Source organism: Engystomops pustulosus, chromosome 3 (genome assembly GCF_040894005.1).
Source record: "Engystomops pustulosus chromosome 3, aEngPut4.maternal, whole genome shotgun sequence".
Taxonomy (NCBI): Eukaryota; Metazoa; Chordata; class Amphibia; order Anura; family Leptodactylidae; genus Engystomops; species Engystomops pustulosus.
Genome location: NC_092413.1, coordinates 111,436,519 through 111,461,633, shown reverse-complemented (window position 1 = coordinate 111,461,633; position 25,115 = coordinate 111,436,519). Strand labels below are relative to the sequence as shown.

The 25,115-nt window shown below is 41.8% G+C and overlaps 1 protein-coding gene across 1 annotated transcript in view; it reads left to right on the top strand.

The window, feature by feature from the left end:
- Positions 1–25,115, top strand: part of AFG1L (AFG1 like ATPase) — a 114,861-nt gene that overhangs the window by 46,514 nt on the left and 43,232 nt on the right. Inside the window, exon 7 of the mRNA XM_072141834.1 lies at positions 5,415–5,473. Coding sequence (XP_071997935.1) covers positions 5,415–5,473 — 59 coding nt within the window. The remainder of the gene's footprint in view (positions 1–5,414; positions 5,474–25,115) is intronic.

Genomic DNA, 25,115 nt, shown 5'->3' with positions numbered 1-25,115 from the left:
AACAACACAGTTTTGGATAACAAGCATGTGTTACCTTAGTGCTAACGCCATTGGATCACGCCTTTTTCATAAACTTTAATCTCCTCTTAAGTAATCATTTCTCTTTTTAACATTTTCCCCTTTTTACCTTGACTTTTCTTAGTACAGGCGGTCCCCTACTTAAGGACACCCGACTTACAGACAACCCATAGTTACAGACGGGCCCCTCTGCCCCATGTGACCTCTGGTGAAGCTCTCTGGATGCTTTACTATAGGCCCAGACTGCAATGATCAGCTGTAAGGTGTCTGTAATGAAGCTTTATTGATAATTCTTGGTCCAATTACACCAAAAATTTTGAAACTCCAATTGTCACTGGGGCAAAAGAAAAAAAATTGTCTAGAACTTCCATTATAAAATATACAGTTTCGACTTACATACAAATTCAACTTAAGAACAAACCTCCAGACCCTATCTTGTATGTAACCCGGGGACTGCCTGTACTTTGCAATACATATTAAAACAAAAATATTTTCCTATTTTACCTGGAACAATAAAACTTGTACTATCGTCAAATCGTCAACCACAATACCCACCTTCCCTTGGGATTCCATACACAGGAGATCCCAATCCATGAACTCATAACCTAGATGTAACTTTAAAAAAAATCTGATTATAGTCCAATGTACCTTTGACTCATGCACTTATGAAAGCCGAGTGGCCACCGGTCACAGTGCGTGCAGTGAGACAGCATATTCTCACTGCACTGTGATCTGGTGCCTTAGACAAAAATTGTGCGGTCCCCCTTTTGTTTGTGTGCATGAGGCCTTAAAGAGGTAACACTACTGATATTACCAAATAACCAATAGTTCTCCCACAAGGTGAGTACCAGGGCCCTTTTAAATGAAACCTACCATCACTTATCTACCTATTAAGGTAGATCGGATGGCAGATTCCTTTAGTCTGCCTCGGTCCTATGGCATTTTTACACAGCAGCTTTTACGCAGAGATGCTGCGTAGGAGGGTTCGAATGAGGCTACTGGGGAGTGGAGTAACCGTAGCTTCTAGACTAGAGGAACCAGCCTTTGGCTCTACCTTTAAGTATGATTTATATTTACTGGAAGTAAATTTGAAGTTTTGGTAATATTTAATTTTTTTAACCTTCGAGAAGAGTACCTCATAGTTTACATACAATTTTCCTTAAAGGAAATCTAGCTCCTGGATAACTAACTTTTTTACCAAAGACACAAATACTGATACAGGATCATATCTTAATTAGCCCTAAAACTTTTTTTTTGGCAAAAAATGTAAATATGCAAATTAGTCACGGCGCTCCCTATACTCAAAATTTTGAGTGCTCCCTCTCCATCCTCTCACTCCAATTCTCCTACGTGAGAGTTGGTTAAAAAGCTGGCTATCCAAGAGGTAGATTTCCTTTAAAATAGTATTCTGCGGTGCATTATTAAGGTTATTAGTCTCTTAGTGATGATACTAACGCTTGAAGATATAAACACTCTATCTCCAGTGACAGTATTTGGCTACCATCATTTAGAAAATACACTTAAAAGAGAGCAAGTTACTATGTCCTGATCTTTCATAGTGTTCATTAAATAATAGGATTTGCTTAGGTGCTGTATGAAAACACCACAAATTTTCCTTTTTTTCCTTCTCCATTTGGTTTTATTCTTCAAGTTTTCAAAGAAAAGCTTTAAAAGCCTTGGAGATAAGATATGCTTGATAGTTAGAGATCGGAGGTAAATGGTGTACTTCATTACCTTTTTAATTAGCATCATATTTAAACGATAGTAAAAAAAAATCTCCTCTCAAGATTAATCAATACAGTCTTCTTTCTTAAGTGTCATAGAATAACTGCGGCCTCTCATACTGAAATCCTGAATACATTATGTTGGGGGTATTTTTAATAGATAGCAAAGTTACTTTGGATATTGTTTTAATTTCATCAACTTGGGAAATAGTGATACGTAAAAGGCCAAATATGGCTGGCACTGTAGATGCATAGATAACTGATACTACTTGAGATAGATTTGGCTATGCAAGTATACACAAACCATAACCTTATTGTGGGTTTTTACTTTATTCAGCTGCCTTCTTTCCATGTATATTGTAGAAGTACAAAAGAGGAATGCATCTAAAAATTGATGTCATAAATCTGCATCATCCCTACATTATATGGACAGAAGTGTTGGGACACCGGGTTTATTTATTGAATTTAGGTGTTTCATTCTGTCTCGTTGTTTCACTGCCATACAGTCCGCCTTTACAAAGATTTGTGAAAGAATGGCTGCTTCTATAAAGCTCACAGAATACCTAACCCTAGGATGCCGAGATTCTAACACATTGCCTACAAACAACCAATCTATCACACTATGGGCATTACAGCAACTTCAAAAAAACATTTACAAAAAAAGAATGTTGTCTGTATATACACCACAAATCATCAAATAGACATACTTGTAGAGGTTTAAAACATACAATAACCTTTATTCAAATTGTTACAAACTGTTACAAATTGTTATAGAAATCTTACAAACAACAAAGCCCAAAAAACTATTCCACACACCCTTTTAGAACTTATATATCCACATACGGTAGTATAATTGCACCCGAATACCCCTGGACTGACATAGATTTATTATGGACCTAAACAAGTTGCATATATCGGGCACTGGACCCCAACAAGTGATCACTAATGCTTCATCTTAAGGGTACTTAGATATTCCATGATCAACTTAAAGTAGCTGTATTGAAAAGTAGAAGTGTTTAGGAACTGCAGAACATAATGTGGAAGACCATGTAAAGTTACAGGAGGAATCTAGCAATCTAATGGTCAACACAGGGTTTTGTAACAAATGTATGCTTCAAACTTTGTGCGAAACATGAAGGGAATCCCCCAATGAGATTGCAAATGAAAGGCAGCTACATATTTATGGCTACAAACTGAATTTGAGGTCATAAAAGCTCCTTTAGGGGTAATGTGTAGGTGTCTCAAAAAAATTGTACTTATTCTGTACATGGTGATTGTGTTTCGGGTGACACCCTAACACTATAATTCTTAATGGAAATCTGCATACATCCAGGATTTTTTCCCACAATCTTGGCAGATATCTTTGTTAGTTTTGACACCCCGGCAATCCTGTAGAAAAAATACTTTGTAAAATATGCCAATTAGCCTCAGGTGCTCTGTGTGCATCCGCGGCTAATAATTATGCATGCCTCCTGTGTGACATCACTGGGCTCTCCAGCAGGAGGAGGAGGTGACTTTCGCTGCTGGGGGCGTGCATAATTATTACAGAAAGTAACTCTTTTACAGGATTGTCAATGTTATTAAATTGCTACCACACAAGTGGTAGATTTTCTTTAACCCCTTAGCTCTCTGCATCCGATATATTGGACGCAGAGCTGATGCTGGTTCAGTTCAAGATCTGAGCCGAACCGGCATCGGGAGACACGGGGTGCCGGCTGTGACTGATAGCCGACACCCCAGTGTAACACCCGGAGTTGGAGTGGGCTCCGTTCGCGGGTGTTTAATCTGTTGAATGCGACCACGGCATTTAACTTGCCTTTGGTGGGTCTGCTTCCCACGATCTACCCCCCGCACCGGTTTTTTTTTTGGGGGGGGGGGGTTGCCGATTGTTGCTGCCTGCAGTTAGTGCCTGAAAGATGGCATCGATGACGTCAACATAAGTATTGCAGAGTATTATCATGAACAAGCAATCAGATGATTGCTTGTTCATGTTCCATGGTGGAAACCGTAAAAAAAAAAAAAAAGAAAAAATATTCATGTATGCTATCCCCGTAATCGTACTGACCGATAGAATTAAGATAACATGATTATTGGGCTATAGGGGATTCCAACCCCAAAATGATTACACTGGAAAAAGCATCTCATCCCGCATAAAAAATGCCGTCACATGGCCCCAATAACGAAATAGTTAACATTTTATAGCCTACAAAAGGGACCAATGAGGAAACTAAAATCCTGGCAGCTGCAGGGCGCTCCTTCCTTTCTGCGCCTCGCAGTGCGCGCATAAAACAAGTAACGGCCACATGTGGGGGGTCTCTGTACTCGGGAGAAATTGCAGAACAAATTCTAAGATGGGTTTTCTTTTTTTAACTTTTGGAAATGTTTAAATTTTAGGGCTAAATGAACATATAACCATCAAAATTTGACCATTCTAAATTTCACCTCCATTTTGATTCAATTACTGTGAAGATCTCAAGGGGTTAACAATCTTCCTAAAAGCTGTTATTGATAGTTTGAGGGATGCAAATTTGAAAATGGGTTGATTATATAGGGGGTTTTGATGTTAAATATGTAAAATTTCAATCAATACCGTATATACTCGAGTATAAGCCGACCCAAGTATAAGCCGAGGCCCCTAATTTTACCACAAAATACTGGGAAAACCTATTGACTCGAGCCGAGGGTGGGAAATGCATTGGTCACAGCCTCCCCAGTATATAGCCAGCCAGCCCCTGCCCCAGTGTATATAGCCAGCCCCTGCCCCAGTGTATATAGCCTTCCAGCCCCTGCCCCAGTGTATATAGCCTGCCAGCCCCTGCCCCAGTGTATATAGCCTGCCAGCCCCTGCCCCAGTGTATATAGCCTGCCGGCCCCTGCCCCAGTGTATATAGCCTGCCAGCCCCTGCCCCAGTGTATATAGCCTGCCATCCCCTGCCCCAGTGTATATAGCCTGCCATCCCCTGCCCCAGTGTATATAGCCTGCCATCCCCTGCCCCAGTGTATATAGCCCGCCAGACCATGCCCCAGTGTATATAGCCTGCCGCCGCTGCCGGACAGCTCGCACAGAAGATATACAGGGGTTGCCGGAAAGGTGAGTTTAAAATATATTTATTTTTTTGACTCGAGTATAAGCCGAGTTCGGGTTTTTCAGCACATTTTTTGTGGTGAAAAACTAGGCTTATACTCGAGTATATAAGGTACTTTATTTACGGTATGCCGAAAATAGTCAATTCTGAAAATCCGGAAAACCGATATTCGATTTGTAAGCCGCGTGACATCAAAATAAATTATCCAGACATTTCAAAAATGCTGAAATGTAAAGTAGACAAATGGGAAATGTTATTCAGCAACTTATTTAGGTGGTAAATCTATCTGCCTGAAAACCCAATCATTTTTCTGTTTTTTGTAAATAAATGCAAAACTTATCAGCCAAAATTTAACACTTTAATGAAGTAAGACTTGGTAAAAAAACAATCTCAGAATCGCTTTGAAAAGTAACAGTGTTCAAAAGTTATAACCATATAAAGTGACGCAAGTCAGAATCCAAAAAATGGGGCTGAGCCTTTAGCTACAAAATGGCTGCGTTCTTAAGGGGTTAAACACATCTTCTAGTTGTAACTAGTATTGCTTATGCAAATATGTAAACAATTTATTAACCCTTGTATTTTCCAGACCTTTATAAAAATGGACTTCAAAGAGTTAATTTTGTACCCTTCATTGCTGTCTTAAAGGTAGGCAGAGTCACATAATACATTTTGTCTGTTATGGTTAATTATTTAACTTCTTGTTAAAAGTATATCTATTAGCCATATGTTTAGTTCATATTTAAGGTTATTTTCTGGTAGTTTTTTCCTAATTTCAGTATGGCTTCACCATTTGCTTTACAATGTCTGCAGAATAACTTTAATCTGGTTGTGAATTAGTCTAGTACATTAGTATGCATGGCACTCGCTCCTCTCCCAATCATGTAAATAGAATTCAATGTGTAGTAAAGACATACTCTGTTGTACCTTTCAACTAACTTACAAGAACATAGGGAATGGATGTGGCAAACAAACAAATCATTGTTGAAAAATGCATTTTGTAGGATAGTAGGTTTTATGAGCAAGTTAACTCCTATTTGTTTGAACATGGGTATAAGTGTTGGAAGAATTTGCTGTTTATGCAGAAATAACATTACTATATCTGTATCCTAATCCTATGCATATTTAATAAAAATAGGCTATCCTAAATTAACTTTTGTACAATAAGCTAAACTTAATTGTGAATTCTTGCACTACTTGCACTATTTCAGTGTCTGTTTCAAATCTTCTTCCTTCTGTCTCCTTAGCTGTCACACCCAACCTTGTTTTGGACAGCTAAGGGGTTAAGCTGCCCTGCACGGAGATCTCTCTGTGTAGGACAGAAGCAGAAGGGACCCTGTTGCGGATCTATTGTTGGTGACTGGAATGATGAGTATGCTCGTCCTAATACGCAAAGCACTAGCTGATTTGGACGAGCAAACTTGCACTACAGGGGGCTGGCTGGCTATATACTACAGGGGGCTAGCTATACAATAAAGGGGGATGGCTTTCTATAATACATTATCATTTGCGCTATTGGAGCACCAATGCCGGGCCCCGGATTATTATGGGAGCTCTAATAATGGGCCCTGAAATGGAGCTCTAATAATGCCAATGATTATCTGATGTGTGCAGGGCCCCCAGGCTGCACGCTTTTCCATATACTCTGCAGGTCAGTCTGCTGCTGCATGAATAGAAGGAAATATCCCAGCACTCACGTCTTGCTTCGTTGCAATAGATTTATTAATCAGCAGTCATATGTGTACAGACAGAAAGCGTTTCGGCTTACAAAGCCTTTGTCAACTGCTAAATGCACTTGCTACAGACATAGTTTCATAGTTTCTCCGGTTGAAAAAAGACACTTGTCCATCAAGTTCAACCAAGGAAGGGAAGGGATTGGATGAGGAAGGGATTTAGGGGAAACAATTCTATATAACATAACCATCAATGTTATTTAGGTGTAAAAAGGCATCTAGACCCTTCTTGAAGCTATCCGCTGTCCCTGCTGTGACCAGCGCCTGAGGCAGGCTATTCCACAGATTGACCGTTCTCATAGTAAAAAAGCCCTGTCGCCTCCGGTGATTAAACCTTGGTTTCTCTAAACGGAGACAGTGCCCTCTTGTCTTTTGATTTGATCTAATCTGAAACAACTTACCACCATATTTTTTGTATGGACCATTCATATATTTAAATAAATTAATCATGTCCCCTCGTAGTCGTCTCTTTTCCAGACTAAATAAATCTAGTTGTTTTAATCTTTCCTCATAACTGAGACCCTCCATACCCCTTATCATTTTTGTGGCTCTACGTTGAACCCTCTCCAGCTCCAGGGCATCCTTTTTATGGACCGGTGCCCAGAACTGGACAGCATATTCCAGGTGTGGCCGAACCAGTGCCTTGTATAGTGGTAATATTACATCCCTATCACGAGAGTCCATACCACTTTTGCTGGCTTTAGAGGCAGCTGATTGACATTGCATGCTCTTATTCAATTTATGATCTACTAGTACCCCCAGGTCCTTCTCAACAAGGGACTCTCCCAGATTTACTCCCCCAAGGACATATTTTGCCTTTGGATTATTGGCCCCCAGGTGCATAACCTTACATTTATCCACATTAAACCTCATTTGCCAAGTGGATGACCAAACATTCAGTTTGTCCAAGTCACCCTGCAGCCTATGAACATCCTCCATAGACTGTATTACACTACACAGTTTGGTGTCATCTGCAAAAATAGACACAGTGCTATTAATTCCTACCTCTATATCATTAATAAATATATTAAATAGTAGTGGGCCAAGCACAGAACCCTGGGGTACACCACTCATAACTGGTGACCATTCCGAGTAGGAATCATTGACCACAACTCTCTGGATACGATCCTTCAGCCAGTTTTCAATCCAATTGCAAATGATTTCTGCCAAACCAATAGCCCTAATTTTACCCATCAGGCGTCTATGAGGGACAGTGTCAAATGCCTTTGCAAAGTCCAAGAACACAATATCCACAGCTGCTCCTCTATCCAGGCATCTGCTCACCTCTTCATAAAAGCAGATAAGGTTAGTTTGACAACTTCTATTCTTAGTAAACCCATGCTGGCTGTCACTTATTATACTATTTGATGTCACATACTCCAGTATGTAGTCTTTTACTAACCCTTCCAATACTTTCCCCACAATGGAAGTTAAGCTTACAGGCCTGTAATTGCCAGGCGAAGTTCTAGAGCCCTTTTTATATATTGGCACCACATTTGCCTTGCGCCAGTCACTTGGCACCACACCAGACATTACAGAATCCCTGAAGATTTTAGCCAGCGGTACAGCAATAACAGAACTGAGTTCTTTAAGAACTCTGGGGTGTAACCCATCTGGTCCAGGAGCTTTGTACACATTGATTTTATTGAGCTTAGATTGGATAATGTCTACATTTAGCCAGCCATTTATCACAGGATCCATGACCCGCACTGGCACCACCCAAGTCAGAAGTTCTCTCTTCTATTGTATAAACGGAGCTAAAAAACCTATTAAGTATCTCCGCCTTCTCCTGGTCTCCAGTCACCGATGCCCCATTTTCAGAATAAAGGGGTCCAACCTGTTGTGACCCATTTTTTTTGCATTGATATACCTAAAAAATTTCTTGGGATTTGTTTTGCTATCTTTAGCTACCTGTCTTTCATTTTGTATTTTGGCTGATTGGATTTCTTTTTTACAGATTTTGGTAAGTTTTTTGTAAGTATTGAAAGCCTCAGGTGACCCGTCAGATTTATATTTTTTAAATGCCCTCTTTTTCTCATTAATTGCCCTTTTAACTGTAGCTGTAAGCCACGTGGGGTGTAATCTAGCCCGTCTATACTTGTTACCTATTGGAATAAATTTAGAAGTATAAAAACCCAGGATAGATTTGAATTTCTCCCATTTAACATTAGTATCACCATGTGACAGTATCTGATCCCAGTCTATATCCTGTATTGCAGCCCTGAATTTTTGGAAATTAGCCCTCTTAAAATTCAAAGTTTCCGATTTTCCCACCTGTTTCTGCTTTTTAAAGTTTAAGAGGAAAATAATTATATTATGATCGCTGTTCCCAAGGGGTTCCCTGATACTGACATTTTGGACAATCTCCTCATTGTTAGAAATCACAAGGTCCAACAATGCGTCACCTCTTGTGGGATCTTCTACAAGCTGCAACATAAAATTATCCTGCAGAAAGTTGATAAAATGTCTCCCCTTCATAGATGAAGACGAGCCCTGACCCCAATTTATATTTGGAAAGTTAAAGTCTCCCATTATCACTAAGGTCCCCTCCTGTGCAGCCCGCTCCATCTGTTTATATAGGTGACCCTCTATTTCCTCAGAGATGTTAGGGGGTCTATAAATTACACCAAAAATAATTTTCTCAAAGCTCTCTTGGCTTTGAATTTCAACCCACAAAGTTTCAGCCTCCTCACACTCTGAGACCACTGACTCATTCACAATCGCTTTTAAGTCTCTTCTGACATACAGACATACACCACCTCCCCTCCTATTTGCCCTGTCTTTCCGAAAGAGTGTAAAACCTTGAATATTAACAACCCAATCATGCGATGCATCGAGCCATGTCTCTGCTACACCAACAACATCTAACTGTTCCTCTAATATCAGAGCCTCAAGCTCGCCCATTTTGCCTGAGATACTTCTGGCATTTGTGAACATACAATTTAATTTTCCACAGTTATTTATCTGATTTAAAGTAATTTTACTGGCACATATATCCTCACCACTGTTCTGCAACTTGTGGATCTCCTTATCCACTGCCTTAGGCCCCCATACACAGCCCACATCACCACCCACCAACATAACCTGCCCCCTCTCTGACCTGTCTACCCCTTCAGTGTCTTCCTTTTCCTCCTCCCCCGAGCCTAGTTTAAATACTCCGCCACCCCTGCTAGGATCTTCTCCCCCAGCACAGCAGCCCCCCTTCCACTTAGGTGCAAGTTATCTGCAGAAAACAGCTTGTACCCCAGTGAAAAGTCAGCCCAATGCTCTAGGAACCCAAATCCCTCTGCTCTACACCAGGATCTGAGCCATGCATTTAACTCCCTGAGCTCCCGCTGTCTGCTCTGTGTAGCGCATGGCACAGGTAGGATTCCGGAGAATACTACCTTGGAGGTCCTTTCCTTAAGCTTTGAACCTAGTTCTTTAAAATTATTCTTCAGGCTCCTCCACCTACCATCTATTCTGTCATTGGTACCAACATGGACCACGACAGCTGGGTCATCCCCAGCCCCTCCCAGTAATTTATCCACCCTTTCCACCACATGCCGAACCCTGGCACCAGGGAGACAGCAAACCATTCGGTTGAGGCGGTCTTGGCGACAAATTATTCTATCCGTCTTCCTGATTATAGAGTCCCCTACAACCACTAGCTGCCTTGGCTTACCTGCACTCCCATCCACCCTACTACTAGCTGGTCTGCTCCCCCGGCTGTGAGTGAGAGCAGGATCCGCTAGGGCTGCCATTTCTGACACTGACGTCCTTACATCATTGCACAATTTTGCAATTTTGCTTGGATGTTCAGAGTCAGAGTTGGCCTTCCTTTTCTTTGACCCTTTCCTACCCCCTCTAGTTACAGTAACCCAGCTACCCACCTGGCCCTGCTGGCTTTCCTCTCCACCCTCCACTTCTACCCCGCTTATTGCTTGCTCAGTGAGCAGCATACTCCTCTCAAGATTGTCAATTGCTCGCAGCCGTGCAATATCTTCCTCCAGATCTCTAACACGAGCTTCCAGTAGAAAAATATGGGCACATCTGTCACAGCGGTATTCACCCTCGAACTCTTGCTCCAGCAGTGTATACATGCGGCAGAGTGTGCACTGGAGCATACCACCAATCTTGCTAGCCATATCCTAGTAACAAAACAGTGATAAGTATATAAATCAAGAGATATAAAATGTTTTATTTATCTATGGTGTGAATAGGTCCCCTACTGTTGACGTCACACCCTCGGGAAATCCAGATCGAGGTGTGAGACCATCAGGAGGTGGTACTTCATACATCATTCATTTCACCAAACGTTTCTATGGGTAAGGAAAACAAAGTTATAGGAAGAAAATAAACAGCTCGTTTATATATCTAAACAAAGTCACAATCTGGTTTCATTGAAATCACGATTTAACCCCTGTGGTTCCAGAGTACTCAAAGTATAAACCCAGAACGCTTCCCTGCGTAGCAGGAGTTGTTTCACACTACCTCCTTGTCTCGGCTGTTCAATTTTTCAATTACTATAAACTTAAATTGTGCAATGGTACGCCCGCATTTCTGAAAGTGAAAGGGAATGGGCTGAAACATATCTTTGCATCGGGTCGTAGATTTATGTTTACCGATGCGTTCAGAGATGCGCTGCATAGTCTCTCCGATATAGAAGTAACCACAAGGACACCTGATCAAGTAAACCACATTAGTGGAATTACATGTAAAAAACTTTTTACTTTAAATGGATGACCTGAACGGGGATGATAAAATGTGTCACCTCTCATTATATTCGAACATTGGGCATAATTCAAACAGGGAAACGTTCCATTCTTTCTAGTGGCAAGAAAGGTTTGCCGTGGGACCCTTAATGTGCTGCCAATATCTGCTTTTACTAGTTTTGTATGTAAACTAGGAGCTTTCTTATTGCAGAACAATGGAGGTTTTTTAAATTCTTCTATGTTTGGAAATGAAGTCCCCAAAAGTTTCCAATGTTTCTTAACAATCGTGTCAACTCTCCAATTGAGATGGTGGAAACGATGCGAGAAAACAATCCTTCTCTCCACATCAGTTTTACTGTTACATTGTGCATCCATGGACAATTTTGCTTGTTTTAAAACTCTATCAGGGTAGCCCCGTTGTTTGAATCTTTGTTCCATTTCTTTTAATCTAACCTTTTTCATTTCTGGATCAACCACGATCCTATTAATCCTTTGGAACTGAGACTTAGGTATAGATTTTTTAGTTGAATATGGATGGTTACTTCTAAAATGAAGGATGCTGTTTCTATCTGTCATTTTTCGATATAGATCAGTTTTCAAAAAGCCCCCAACATCTTTCATCAACAATGTATCAAGAAAGCTAACTTGAGCCAGATCGGAGGTAGTGGTGAATTGTAATTCTTCTCTTATAGAGTTAAGAAAAAGAATGAATGAGGATGTGACGTCAACAGTAGGGGACCTACTCATACCATAGATAAATAATGTCTGTAGCAAGTGCATTTAGCAGTTGACAAATGCTTTGTAAGCCGAAACGCGTTCTGTCTGTACACATATGACTCCTGATTAATAAATCTATTGCAACGAAGCAAGACGTGAGTGCTGGGATATTTCCTTCTATGTTTGCTTGGCGTGTATCTCGCCTGTCCTCTTGCACCACAACTACGCGGAATGCGTCCCTACTTATGCTTTGGTTGTTGCTGCATGCAGACTGACCTGTCCTCCCTCTTATCTAAATACCTAGCACTGATTGGCCAATCATTCCGCCCCATCCCTGGCTGAGTGAGGTGCTGACTTGTGGGAATCTGCAGCTAGAAGGCCAGTAAGTGGAAACAGCTCAATATCAGTGTATTTAGTAACCCCCTGTGCTGTGATATCACTGTGATATCACTGATATTGCTGTGATATCACTGTGTATTACCCCCCTGTGCTGTGATATCACTGTGTATTAACCCCCTGAGCTTTTATCTCACTGTTTTAACCACCTGTGCTGCGATATCACCCTGTATTAACCCCTTGTATTTTCATCAGTGTGTTTATAAACCCCCTTTACTGTGGCATCAGTGTGTGTATATTAATTCCCATGTGCTGTGACGTCACTGTGTATTAACCCCAATTTGCTGTGTGTATTTACCCCTATGCTGTGAGTTGTGGTGTGAGGGGTATACAGGGCCGGCTCCAGGTTTCAGTGGGCCCCTGGGCGACAGCGCCTCACTGGGCCCCTTAGCAATGAACTCATGTGGTGGCATTAAAAACGCAAAACCTTAAGATACCAATATTAATACACAGCCCCCCATGCTCCGTTAATATACAGTCCCCCAGGCTCCATTAAGTAATATACACCCCCCAGCCAGAATACAGTAATTATTATACCCCCAGGCTCCATTAATATACACCCCCCACCCCAGGCTCCATTAATTAATATACCCCCCACCCCAGGATCCATTAATTAATATACCCCCCAGACAGGCTCCATTAATTAATATACCCCCCCCCAGACAGGCTCCATTAATTAATATACCCCCTCCCCCCCAGACAGGCTCCATTAATTAATATACCCCCCCAGACAGGCTCTATTAATTAATATACCCCCCTTGACAGGCTCCATTAATTAATACACCCCCAGACAGGCTCCATTAATTAGTACACCCCCCCCCAGACAGGCTCCATTAATTTACATACCCCCCCAGACAGGCTCCATTAATTTATATACCCCCCCAGACAGGCTCCATTCATTTATATACCCCCCAGACAGGCTCCATTAATTTATATACCCCCCAGACAGGCTCCATTAATTAATATACCCCCCAGACAGGCTCCATTCATTTATATACCCCCACAGACAGGCTCCATTAAATAATATACCCCCCCCCCCCCCAGATAGGCTCCATTAATTAATTAAATATACATTATTAGTGGCCAGAAAAAAAAAAAAAACGCTAACTTACCTGAAGGGTTGCACACATCTTCTAAGTGACAGCAGCGTCTACTGTGCAGCAGCAGGGACGCTGGCCGTGTGACGTCATCACGTCGGCAACGTCCTGCACAGTATTAGACGCTCCACGGCAGAAGTACATCGGCCGCGTCGATGTTACTTTGTTATGTGCGCGTCCGCTTGTGGTGCCGCCCCCTGTCAGCTGCGCCAGCACTGTGAGTGCGGCGCTTCTCTCAATTACATTGGCGACAAGTATGCCGATGTAATTGAGTTTTTTATGTTGCCAGTATGTGCCGTGGGCCCCTCTGGGACCTCTGGGGCCCCGGCACTTGCCCGGGTAAGCCGGGTGCTGGCGCCGGCCATGGGGGTATATATGACATATTTGGGGTGCACAGTGTGGTCAGTTGTGATGTGAGGGGTATATATGATATATGTGGGTGGCACAGTATGGCCAGTTGTGGTATCAGGGGTATATATGATATACTGTATGTGGGCTGGGCACAATGTGATCAGTTGGAGTGGGAGGGGTATATATGATATATGTTGGGGTGCACAGTGTGGTCAGTTGTGGTGTGAGGAATATACAGTAAAGACCAAAAGTCTGTATTTTCATGACTATAAAAATTGTAGATTCATATCAAAAGGCATCAAAACTATGAATTAACACATGTGAAATTATATACTTAACAAAAAAGTGTAAAATAATTGAAAATATGTCTTATATTCTAGGTTCTTCAAAGTAGCCACCTTTTACTTTGATTACTGCTTTGCACACTCTTGGCATTCTCTTGATGAGCTTCTTAATCTGACCGGAGCTCACAGTTATTGTAATCTTCTATTCCAATGTATGTGCATATATACGTCTTCCTTCAGTCCATGAAGATATTTCCAACTAAGGATTTCATTGGTAATTAGCCACTGTTCAGATACCGCTGCAATTCTTTTTCCACAAATATCCTCCGTAGTTCAGCTTTTCTATTTAGAGGAAATAAGTATGGACATAGCATTGACGGTTTCAACAAGTAAAAACTTTTTATTCTTGGTTCTACTCACATAAAATCAGATAAAAATGCGCATATAATCAATCCACAATGACGCCAGTCATTGCCCGACCCAGGGTTTCGCCTATCAGCTTCTTCTGGGGCGTCAGTCCTCCCTTACAATTTACTGTATATAGTCGTGTACAAGCCGAGTTTTTCAGCACAAAAAATGTGCTGAAAAAACTCGCCTCGGCTTATACACGAGTCAAGTAAAATATAAATATATATATATATATAATATAATATGTCCGGATCGCTGGCGTGGGTCCCGATCTTTAGTGTGAGGCTCCCGATCTTCAGCGCGGGTCCCGGCGGCTCCTCTTCTCTCTTTTCTCGCTGGCAGAGTCGCGTCCGGGTACACAATATGATGTGGCGGTGTCACGGCTGATGGCGTCATCAGCCCCGACATCGCCGCATCATAGTATGCGCCTGCCGGCAGATCGCATGGACCCGACTCTGCCAGCGAAAGAAGAGAGAAGAGGAGCCGCCGGGACCCGCGCTGAAGATCGGGACCCGCCCCAAAGATCTGGACACCGGAGGGTGAGTATTTTTGGTTTTTTTGGCAGGGGGCGGGCTGTATACTACATGGGGGCTGGCTGTATATTATATGGTCTGGCTGTACACTACATCGGGGCTTGCTGTATACTACTTGGGGCTGGCTGTATACTACATGGGGGCTGGCTATATACTACATGGGGGCTGGCTATATATTATATGGTCTGGCTGTACACTACATCGGGGCTGGCTGTATACTACATGGGGGCTGGCTGTATACTACATGGGGGCTGGCTGTATACTACATGGGGGCAGGCTGTATACTGCATGGGGCTGGCTGTATTCTACATGGGGGCAGGCTGTATACTGCATGGGGCTGGCTGTATTCTACATGGGGCTGGCTGTATACTACAGGGACCTTACTGTATACTACATGGGGGCTGGCTCGCTGTATACTACATGGGGGCTCGCTCGCTGTATACTACACCCTCGGCTTATACTCGAGTCAATAGGTTTTCCTAGTTTTTGGTGCTAAAATTGGGGGTCTCGGCTTATACTCAGGTCGGCTTATATCATCGAGTATATACGGTATACATATCATCAACGCATTCATATTTCCTAAAAAACACAAATGCATTTAATATTATAGACATACCGTAAGACTTATAGAACATATCTACAAATTATTGTTCCCTAACATTTGAAATTCCCTCATTTTCAAACCAATGTGGGTTCCAACCTATAGTCATCTAGCTCTACTATCCACCAATCAAAACATGTACAAGTCAGTGTATCCAAAAACACTGCCATGACACACCTCTAACCTCTCAGCGTATCAGGAGTAACATTACCTGACACCTCCACCATCTAGTTCTTCCAACCTGAAAGATTTATTCTAGCACGTCAGAGCGAGGAAGTTTTTTTTCTACCTCCACTAACAAGCCGTTTACCAGTATTCACACATAGTGATTACACTCATCGGCCACTTCATTAGGTACACCATGTTAGTAACGGGTTGGACCCCCTTTTGCCTTCAGAACTGCCTCAATTCTTCGTGGCATAGATTCAACAAGGTGCTGGAAGCAGTCCTCAGAGATTTTGGTCCATATTGACATGATGGCATCACACAGTTGCTGCAGATTTGTCGACATGGCATGGCAGATTTGTATGACATGGCGCATTATCCTGCTGAAAGTAGCCATCAGATGTTGTGTACATTGTGGTCATAAAGGGGTGGACATGGTCAGCAACAATACTCAGGTAGGCTGTGGCGTTGCAACGATGCTCAATTGGTACCAAGGGGCCCAAAGAGTGCCAAGAAAATATTCCCCACACCATGACACCACCACCACCAGCCTGAACCGTTGATACAAGGCAGGATGGATCCATGCTTTCATTTTGTTGACGCCAAATTCTGACCCTACCATCCCAATGTCGCAGCAGAAATCGAGACTCATCAGACCAGGCAACGTTTTTCCAATCTTCTACTGTCCAATTTCGATGGTCTTCTGCTGCTGTAGCCCATCTGCCCCAAAGTTCGATGTGCTGTGCGTTCAGAGATGCTCTTCTGCCTACCTTGGTTGTAACGGGTGGCGATTTGAGTCACTGTTGCCTTTCTATCAGCTCAAACCAGTCTGCCCATTCTCCTCTGACCTCTGGCATCAACAAGGCATTTCCGCCCACAGAACTGCCGCTCACTGGATGTTTTTTCTTTTTCGGACCATTCTCTGTAAATCCTAGAGATGGTTGTGCGTGAAAATCCCAGTAGATCACCAGTTTCTGAAATACTCAACCAGCCCTTCTGGCACCAACAACCATGCCACGATCAAAGGCACTCAAATCACCTTTCTTCCCCATACTGATGCTCGGTTTGAACTGCAGGAGATTGTCTTGACCATGTCTACATGCCTAAATGCCGCCATGTGATTGGCTGATTAGAAATTAAGTGTTAACTAGCAGTTGGACAGGTGTACCTAATAAAGTGGCCGTGTGAGTGTATATATGGGTATTAAACCATAAAAATACATACCGTATATTCCGGCGTATAAGACGACTTTTGAAGACTGAAAAATCTTCTGTCTGGTCTGGGGTCGTCTTATACGCCGGTAATTGACCACCTGCCGTGTATTCACGGCGGCGGTCGGGTCGCGCTGCATGGAGAGGGCTCACGGGCTGAGCCCTCTCCATAGCCGGTAAGTCTTTGCTGCATATTGCAGCAAAGGCTTACCGGTAACACACGTGATCGGTGCTAGCACCGATTGTGGGTGTTTTCACAGCGATGGCTGCCGGCATAGCTGCCGGCAGCCTCAAAAAGATAGCAGCGCATCATCGGGGGCGGCGATCTGTCTCCATGGTAGCCTCGGGTCTTCCGAAGACCCGAGGCTACTTCGTTTTAACCCCTTCATTACAATGTGCAGATAGCACATTGTAATGAATGAGGAGGAAAATCCCCATATACTGCCATACTGTAGTATGGCAGTATATGATAGGATCGATCAGACAACCTAGGGTTAAAGTACCCTAGGGAGTCTGAAAAATAGTATAAATAAAAATAAAAAAAAGTTAAAAAAAAAATTATAATAAAAAAACCTAAAATTTCAAATCACCCCCGTTTCCCTAGAACTGACATAAATATAAATAAACAGTAAAAATCATAAACACATCAGGTATCGACGCGTCCGAAAATGCCCGATCTATCAAAATATGATAACGGTTTTTCAATGCGTTTAACCCCGTAATGGAAAATAGCGCCCAAAGTCGAAAATGTCACTTTTTTGCCATTTTGAAAAATATAAAAAAATCTATAAAAAGTGATCAAAAGGTCGTACAGTCCTAAAAATGATATCATTGAAAATATTATCAAATTTCGCAAAAAAACTCAAATCGCCACCCGTTACAACCAAGGTAGGCAGAAGAGCATCTCTGAACGCACAGTACGTCGAACTTTGAGGCAGATGGGCTACAGCAGCAGAAGACCACACAGGGTGCCACTCCTTTCAGCTAACAACAGGAAACTGAGGCGACAATTTGCACAAGCTCATCGAAATTGGACAGTAGAAGATTGGAAAAACGTTGCCTGGTCTGATGAGTCTCGATTTCTGCTGCGACATTCGGATGGTAGGGTCAGAATTTGGCGTCAGCAACATGAAAGCATGGATCCATCCTGCCTTGTATCAACGGTTCAGGCTGGTGGTGGTGGGGTCATGGTGTGGGGAATATTTTCTTGGCACTCTTTGGGCCCCTTGGTACCAATTGAGCATCTTTGCAACGCCACAGCCTACCTGAGTATTGTTGCTGAACATGTCCATCCCTTTATGATCGCAATGTACCCAACATCTGATGGCTACTTTCAGCAGGATAGTGTGCCATGTCATAAAGCTGGAATCCGCTCAGACTGGTTTCTTGTACATGACAATGAGTTCACTGTACTCAAATGGCCTCCACAGTCAGCAGATCTCAATCCAATAGAGCATCTTTGGGATGTGGTGGAACGGGAGATTCGCATCATGGATGTGCAGCCGACAAATCTGCGGCAACTGTGTGATGCCATCATGTCAATATGGACCAAAATCTCTGAGGAATGCTTCTAGCACCTTGTTGAATCTATGCCACGAAGAATTGAGGCAGTTCTGAAGGCAAAAGGGGGTCCAAACCGTTACTAGCATGGTGTACCTAATAAAGTGGCCGGTGAGTGTATATCCCATATTATAATTCTCCTTATTCTTATTTATCCCTCAAAAAAACATTTCAATTCAAAATCTATATTCAATCCACCAGATGCAAGGGTACCTAGCTTATATATCCACTGTCCTTCTCTCCTATTTAACACAGTGTTTAAATGTTCACCTCTCCAGTGTGTCACCACTTTATCAATTGCCAGAAATGTCAAATTCTCCGGATTTGGATTGTGTACTTTTTAAAAATGTGCCGATACACTATGTGTCACCAACCCATTTCTAATATTCCTCATGTGCTCCCCTATCCTTGTTTTTAATTTTCGCCCCATTCTAACTATATAACCTAACCCACTTGGACACATTAATAAATATATAACATTGGAGGAATCACCATTCATATGGTCAACAGTTTAATTTTATGACCATTAATTTCCAGATTTTCTTTGTTTTTACCTTCATTTTTCCGATTTTCCCTAGTGTCCCTGCATGGTTTACATTTTCCACAATGGAAGAAACCAGCTAGACTTTATTTTTTGTCTTTTTGGTTTTTTGATGTAGCTACTGGTTAATAGATCTTTTAATGAGGAAGCCTTTCTAAATACAACCTTAGATTTTTTGGGGAGTAGATCCCCCAACACTGGATCCCCACATACAATATGCCCATGTCTTTGTAGAATAGATTTTAATCCTAGGGCTTCCTATGAATATTTTGTTAGAAATATGGGGTTATCGTTTCTTTCTTCTTGCACCCTCACATTTTTTATATTTTAATTTTTCTCTTTGTTGCCCCCTATGTTCTTATTTACCCTCTTTTCCTAAATCTTTCCTTAATGATCTCTACCTGTAATTTTGTATCCTTTTCGTCCATACAATTTCTCTCTATTCTTCTGATCTGACCTCCAGGGATATTGTTAGTCCATTGTCAGTAGTGGCAACTATCAAACATCTATTGGTTTAAAGAAATTCCTACTCTTAATTTTTGTCCCATCTATTAATAATTCCAAATCCAGAAAACTTCTTCGTCTCCCTTCTTATCGGTAAATTTTAAGGGGTGTTCCGGGAATGTGGACGTCAGATACAAAAACTCATGATGCTATAAATAAATGAATTTAACAAAACTAAATGTCATTAGTCACAAAATGGAGCTTAAATAGTTTGATTTTATGATTCACAAAATTTTTTGCCCTCTCTAAAGTATGAGGAGTTATCACCAAGATGGCCGCCACTGGAAACTACAAGTCCCAAGATCCTTTAGTTCTCAGTAACTCCTCCTCCCTCTTATGCACTGCTCCCAGTGATGATGTAACAGACTGTACTGCTCTGTTACCATAGTAATGATTTGTAACTGCCATCACTGCACATTACCTCACTGAGATGACGTCTCACCACCACGCTGGCCATACTGGATGCACTGCAACCAACTGACTACAGCCAAACATAGTGATAATCGCATGACCTGCCCAGGCAGTTGCAGGACATGTGATGTGGACATGTGACCAGCGGCCATCTTCTGTCCTGTGTCTTCTCCGCATGGAGGAAATTAACAAACTGATTAAAGGGCCAGTAACATTTAATTAATTCTTTGTTACAGTCTATGTCAATAGCAGATTTCTGATAAGGGGAGCAAAATTTTAAATAACTAATTACATGTAAGCTTATATTTTAATGACCAATTTTTATATGAATTATGCTGATTCCTGGAATACCCCTTTAAGGAATCTTATAAACTCATCCAATTCAGTACTATCTCCTTTCCATATAATGATGCAGTCTCCCTCCCATCTTTCCATATATAGGTTCGCAAATAAGAAGATTACAATAACTGTGAGCTCCGGTCAGATTAATAAACTTTTTTAAATTTGTATGTTGGATGTTTGGTGGATCCATCTGGAGTTCGTTTTTATTTGTAGCTCTTATTTTGGAAAGTGCAACATCTTTATTTTTATATTCTCTTGATGAGCTTCAAGAGGTAGTCATCTGAAATGGTATTCCAACAGTCCTTAAGGAGTTTCCGGAGATGCTTAGCACTTGTTGGCCCTTTTGCCTCCACTCTGCGGTCCAGCTCACCCCAAACCATCTCGATGGGGTTCAGGTCTGGGGACTGTGGAGGCCAGGTCATCTGGCGTAGCACCCCATCACTCTCCTTCTTGGTCAAATATCCCTTACACAGCCTGGAGGTGTGTTTGGGATCATTGTCCGGTTGAGAAATAAATGATGGTCCAACTAAACACAAACCGGATGGAATAGCATGCCACTGCAAGATGCTCTGGTAACCATGTTGGTTCAGTATACCTTCAATTTAGAATAAATCCCTAACAGTGTCCCCAGCAAAGCATCCCCACACCATCCCACCTCGTCCTCCATGCTTAGCGGTGGTAACCATGCATGCAGAGTCCATTTGTTCACCTTTTCTGTGTCGCACAAAGATGCGCTGGTTAGAACCAAAGATCTTACATTTGTACTCGTCAGACCTTAGCACAAATTTCCCACCAGTCTAATGTCCATTCCTTGTGTTCTTTAATCCGAAAACAAGTCTCTTCTGCTTGTTGCCTGTCCTTAGCAGTGGTTTCCTAGCAGTTATTTTACCGTGAAGACCTGCTGCACAGAGTCTCCTCTTAACAGTTGTTGAAGAGATGTGTCTGCAATGACATGGTTTCTAATCTGAGCTGCTTTTAACCTTCGATTTCTGAGGCTCTCAAAGTTTTCCTAGTTTTTAGGGCTCGCTGATCTTTATTTCTTAAAGTAATGATTGCCACTCGTTTTTCTTTACTTGGCTGCTTTTTTCTTGTCATAATACAAATTCTAACTGTCTATTTAGTTGTAGCTGTGCATCCACCTGACTTTGCACAACACCTCTGATGGCCCCAACCCCATTTATAAGACAAGAAATTCCACTTATTAAACCCTACAGGGAACACCTGTGATGTGAAAACCTTTTTTGGTGACTACCTTTTAAACCTCATCAAGAGAACGCCAAGAGTGTGGCAAAGCAGTAATCAAAGCAAAAGGTGGCTACATTGAAGAACCTAGAATATAAGACACATTTTCAGTTGTATCACAGTTTTTTGCTAAGTATATAATTCCACATATGTTAATTCATAGTTTTGATTACTTCAATTTTTCCTACAATATTTATAGTTGTGAAAAAACAGAAAAATCTTTGAATGAGAAGGTGTGTCCAAACTTTTGGTCTGTACTGTAATAGGTAAATCAGCAGTATAGAAGAATATAGGAAACTTGGTATGTTTTGGGAGCTATGTTAGCTCACAGAATTATCAAATTACAATTATAAGGAAGGGAGAAAAAGAAGTGAAGAGGGAAGCAGAGATCAAGACACACAGGGGTTAGTGCAGATGAAAGCAATTTCTCTTTTTTACCATAGTATTTTATTCATAATAGTACTGTTCAGAGCCATTGTACTTATGTTGCCCACTATGATGTTACAAAGTTTGACCTATGGCTACTTAAAGAAATAAAACCCCTTCTTCTGTGTGTGTGAACAGCAGCTAGTCTTCTTCCACTTTCTCAGGGACTACTTTGAATTAGAGAAAGAGACTGAAAAATGGGAAATGGCTAAGAAATTCATTTTATAACTCACTAAATGGGGAATATACTACTATTTCTCATCTAATTACACATGGTGTATCCAGAATAGTCACCCACAAAGTTGGGTATACGTTAACCACACGTCTAAAGGGTCATTTTACACAGGTATATTTTTGCCATTATGTGTGCCAAATGGTGACATTTATTTAGCACATGTGTAGTTTGCCTGTGTATAGTGCAGAAGGCACCAGATTCAGGATTTCTAGCGCACATTCTTCATGAATATGGTGCCATCTGCACTGCTCTGTGATGTGAAAACCTTTTCTGATGACTACCTTTTAAACCTCATCAAGAGAACGCCAAGAGTGTGCAAAGCAGTAATCAAAGCAAAAGGTGGCTACATTGATGAACCTAGAATATAAGACACATTTTCAGTTGTATCACAGTTTTTTGCTAAGTATATAATTCCACATATGTTAATTCACAGTTTTGATTACTTCAATTTTTCCTACAATATTTATAGTTGTGAAAAAACAGAAAAATCTTTGAATGAGAAGGTGTGTCCAAACTTTTGGTCTGTACTGTATAGGATATATGTACATTGTGGTCAGTTGTGGTGACAGGGGGTATATATGATATATTTGGGGGTACAGTGTGTTAAGTTGTGGTCTAATTACACATGGTGTATCCAGAATAGTCACCCACAAAGTTGGGTATACAGAGTGCCCTTTTTTTTTTGTGTCGCATGAAGAGCGTGCGCCACACTTCTGTCGGCATGTTAAATCTAGCGCACGGTGCGACTGTGCCTATTGGAACGCCTATTTCAGTGCAGAAATTTGTTTCACATGAAGAATAGTGCAGCCGCACCACAAAACTGTTGCGTGCGACATAAATGTGGCCCAGGCACTTCTTAAATACATGTGCAAGCAGTTTGCACTAAAAAGAACTTGTAAAGTCTGACAGAAAACTGGCGCACGTTCCGTAGTAAATGTGTTCCATAATCTCCAATAATATCAACAATAAATCTTTATATATGGTCATCATATTCTACAGCGCTTTTTGGATTTTGCGCATTTACTAACAAAATAGGAAATTACATTGTAATAACATGGTCATATGAAACAGTAGGTATCAGGAACCTTCTTGCAAGAGCTTACAAGTGACACAGAGAAGAAAGTTCATCAAATTAAAGGGAACCTGTCAAGAGATGTGACCCCACTAAATTACTAGACCCCCTCAGGTAGGAGATTTAATGTCCTTTCTGTAGATCCCCCTTTTTTAAGTGAAATCTCACCTGTTTATCTTGTAGCAGGGTCAGTTTTAATGTGATAAAGTCCAGAGACACAGACAGGCTTGATGGCAGAAATGCAGTTTCCTTGCGGCTTTTATTGGCAGCCAAAACAATGCAGCTTTACAGGCAATTCAAATAAAACAAAGCGGGATACAAAAAAGTGATCGTCTGAGCACTAGCTGTACATCGGCAGGTCCCTCGGTAGCTAAACAGTGTACTCACAGCGACTAGTGACACACGGCTGGTTAGCCTTCCAGAGCAATGTCTCTCACACAGAGCTCCAGCCCAGGATGCAGCTCTGGGTTAAAACCCCTTTCTCCCAGTTGCACTTGGTAATTAGGGCTGTGCAGTCTCTGGTCAGTGCATTAACCCTTTACCCCAGGTATGGAAGTAACCTGAAAGGAATATATACGCCATCTATAACCTTTCCAGCCGCTGTCCTACATACCCTCCCCCTCTGCTCAGACCTGTGGGGAGGAGCACTTTGTGCCCCGAGAGAGTGGACACGGGACAAGCATCAGCATTACCTTGCTTAGACCCTGGTCGGTGTTCCACTTAGAACTTATAGTCCTGCAAGGTTAAAAAAAACCTGGTTACCCTGGCATTTTTCCCTTTATTCTGAGCCATCCATTTTAAGGGAGAATGATCTGTCACCAACCTGAACTGTCTCCCTAGTAGGTAATATCTTAGGGACTCAATGGCCCACTTAAGCGCAAGACATTCCCTCTCAATGATGGCATAATTCTTTTCTGCAGAAGACAATTTCCTACTCAGATAAACAGGATGTTCTTCTCCATTGACTATCTGTGAGAGGACAGCTCCCAAACCGACATTAGAGGCATCTGCCTGGACCACAAATTCTTCTCTGAAATTTGAGGCTATCAACACTGGCCTTTTGCACAACATCTCCTTTAACTGTTGGAACGCTTTGTCTGCTTTCTCATCCCACTTGACCAAAGCAGATTTTGACCCTTTGGTAAGGTCTGTGAGGGGTGCTGCAATTGTGGCAAAGTTTGGCACAAACCTTCTGTAATACCCGGCTATTCCTAAAAAAGCCTTTACCTGCTTTTTTGAAACAGGTTTAGGCCATTTTCTTATAGCCTCAACCTTATCCATTTGGGGCTTAATGACACCTCGCCCAATGGTATATCCCAAATATCTGGCTTCCTCCAGGGCTATTGCACATTTTTTGGGTTGGCTGTCAAGCCCGCCTCTCGAATTGAGTCTAACACCCCTTGGACCTTTTTTAAATGCGACTCCCAGTCTGGGCTAAAAATAACCACATCGTCCAAATATGCAGACGCATACTCCTTGTGAGGCTGTAAAATAAGGTCTTTCAGTCTTTAAAATGTAGCCGGCGCACCATTCAGGACAAATGGGAGAACTACGTATTGGAAATGACCATCAGGCGTGGAAAATGCTGTTTTCTCTTTCGCTGCTTCAGTAAGTGGCACTTGCCAATAGCCTTTGGTCAGATCCAAGGTAGTAATGTACCTTGCCGGGCCTAATCTTTCAATCAGTTCGTCTACTCGTGGCATAGGGTAGGCGTCAAATTTTGAAACTTCATTTAACTTTCTAAAGACATTGCAGAACCTAAGACTG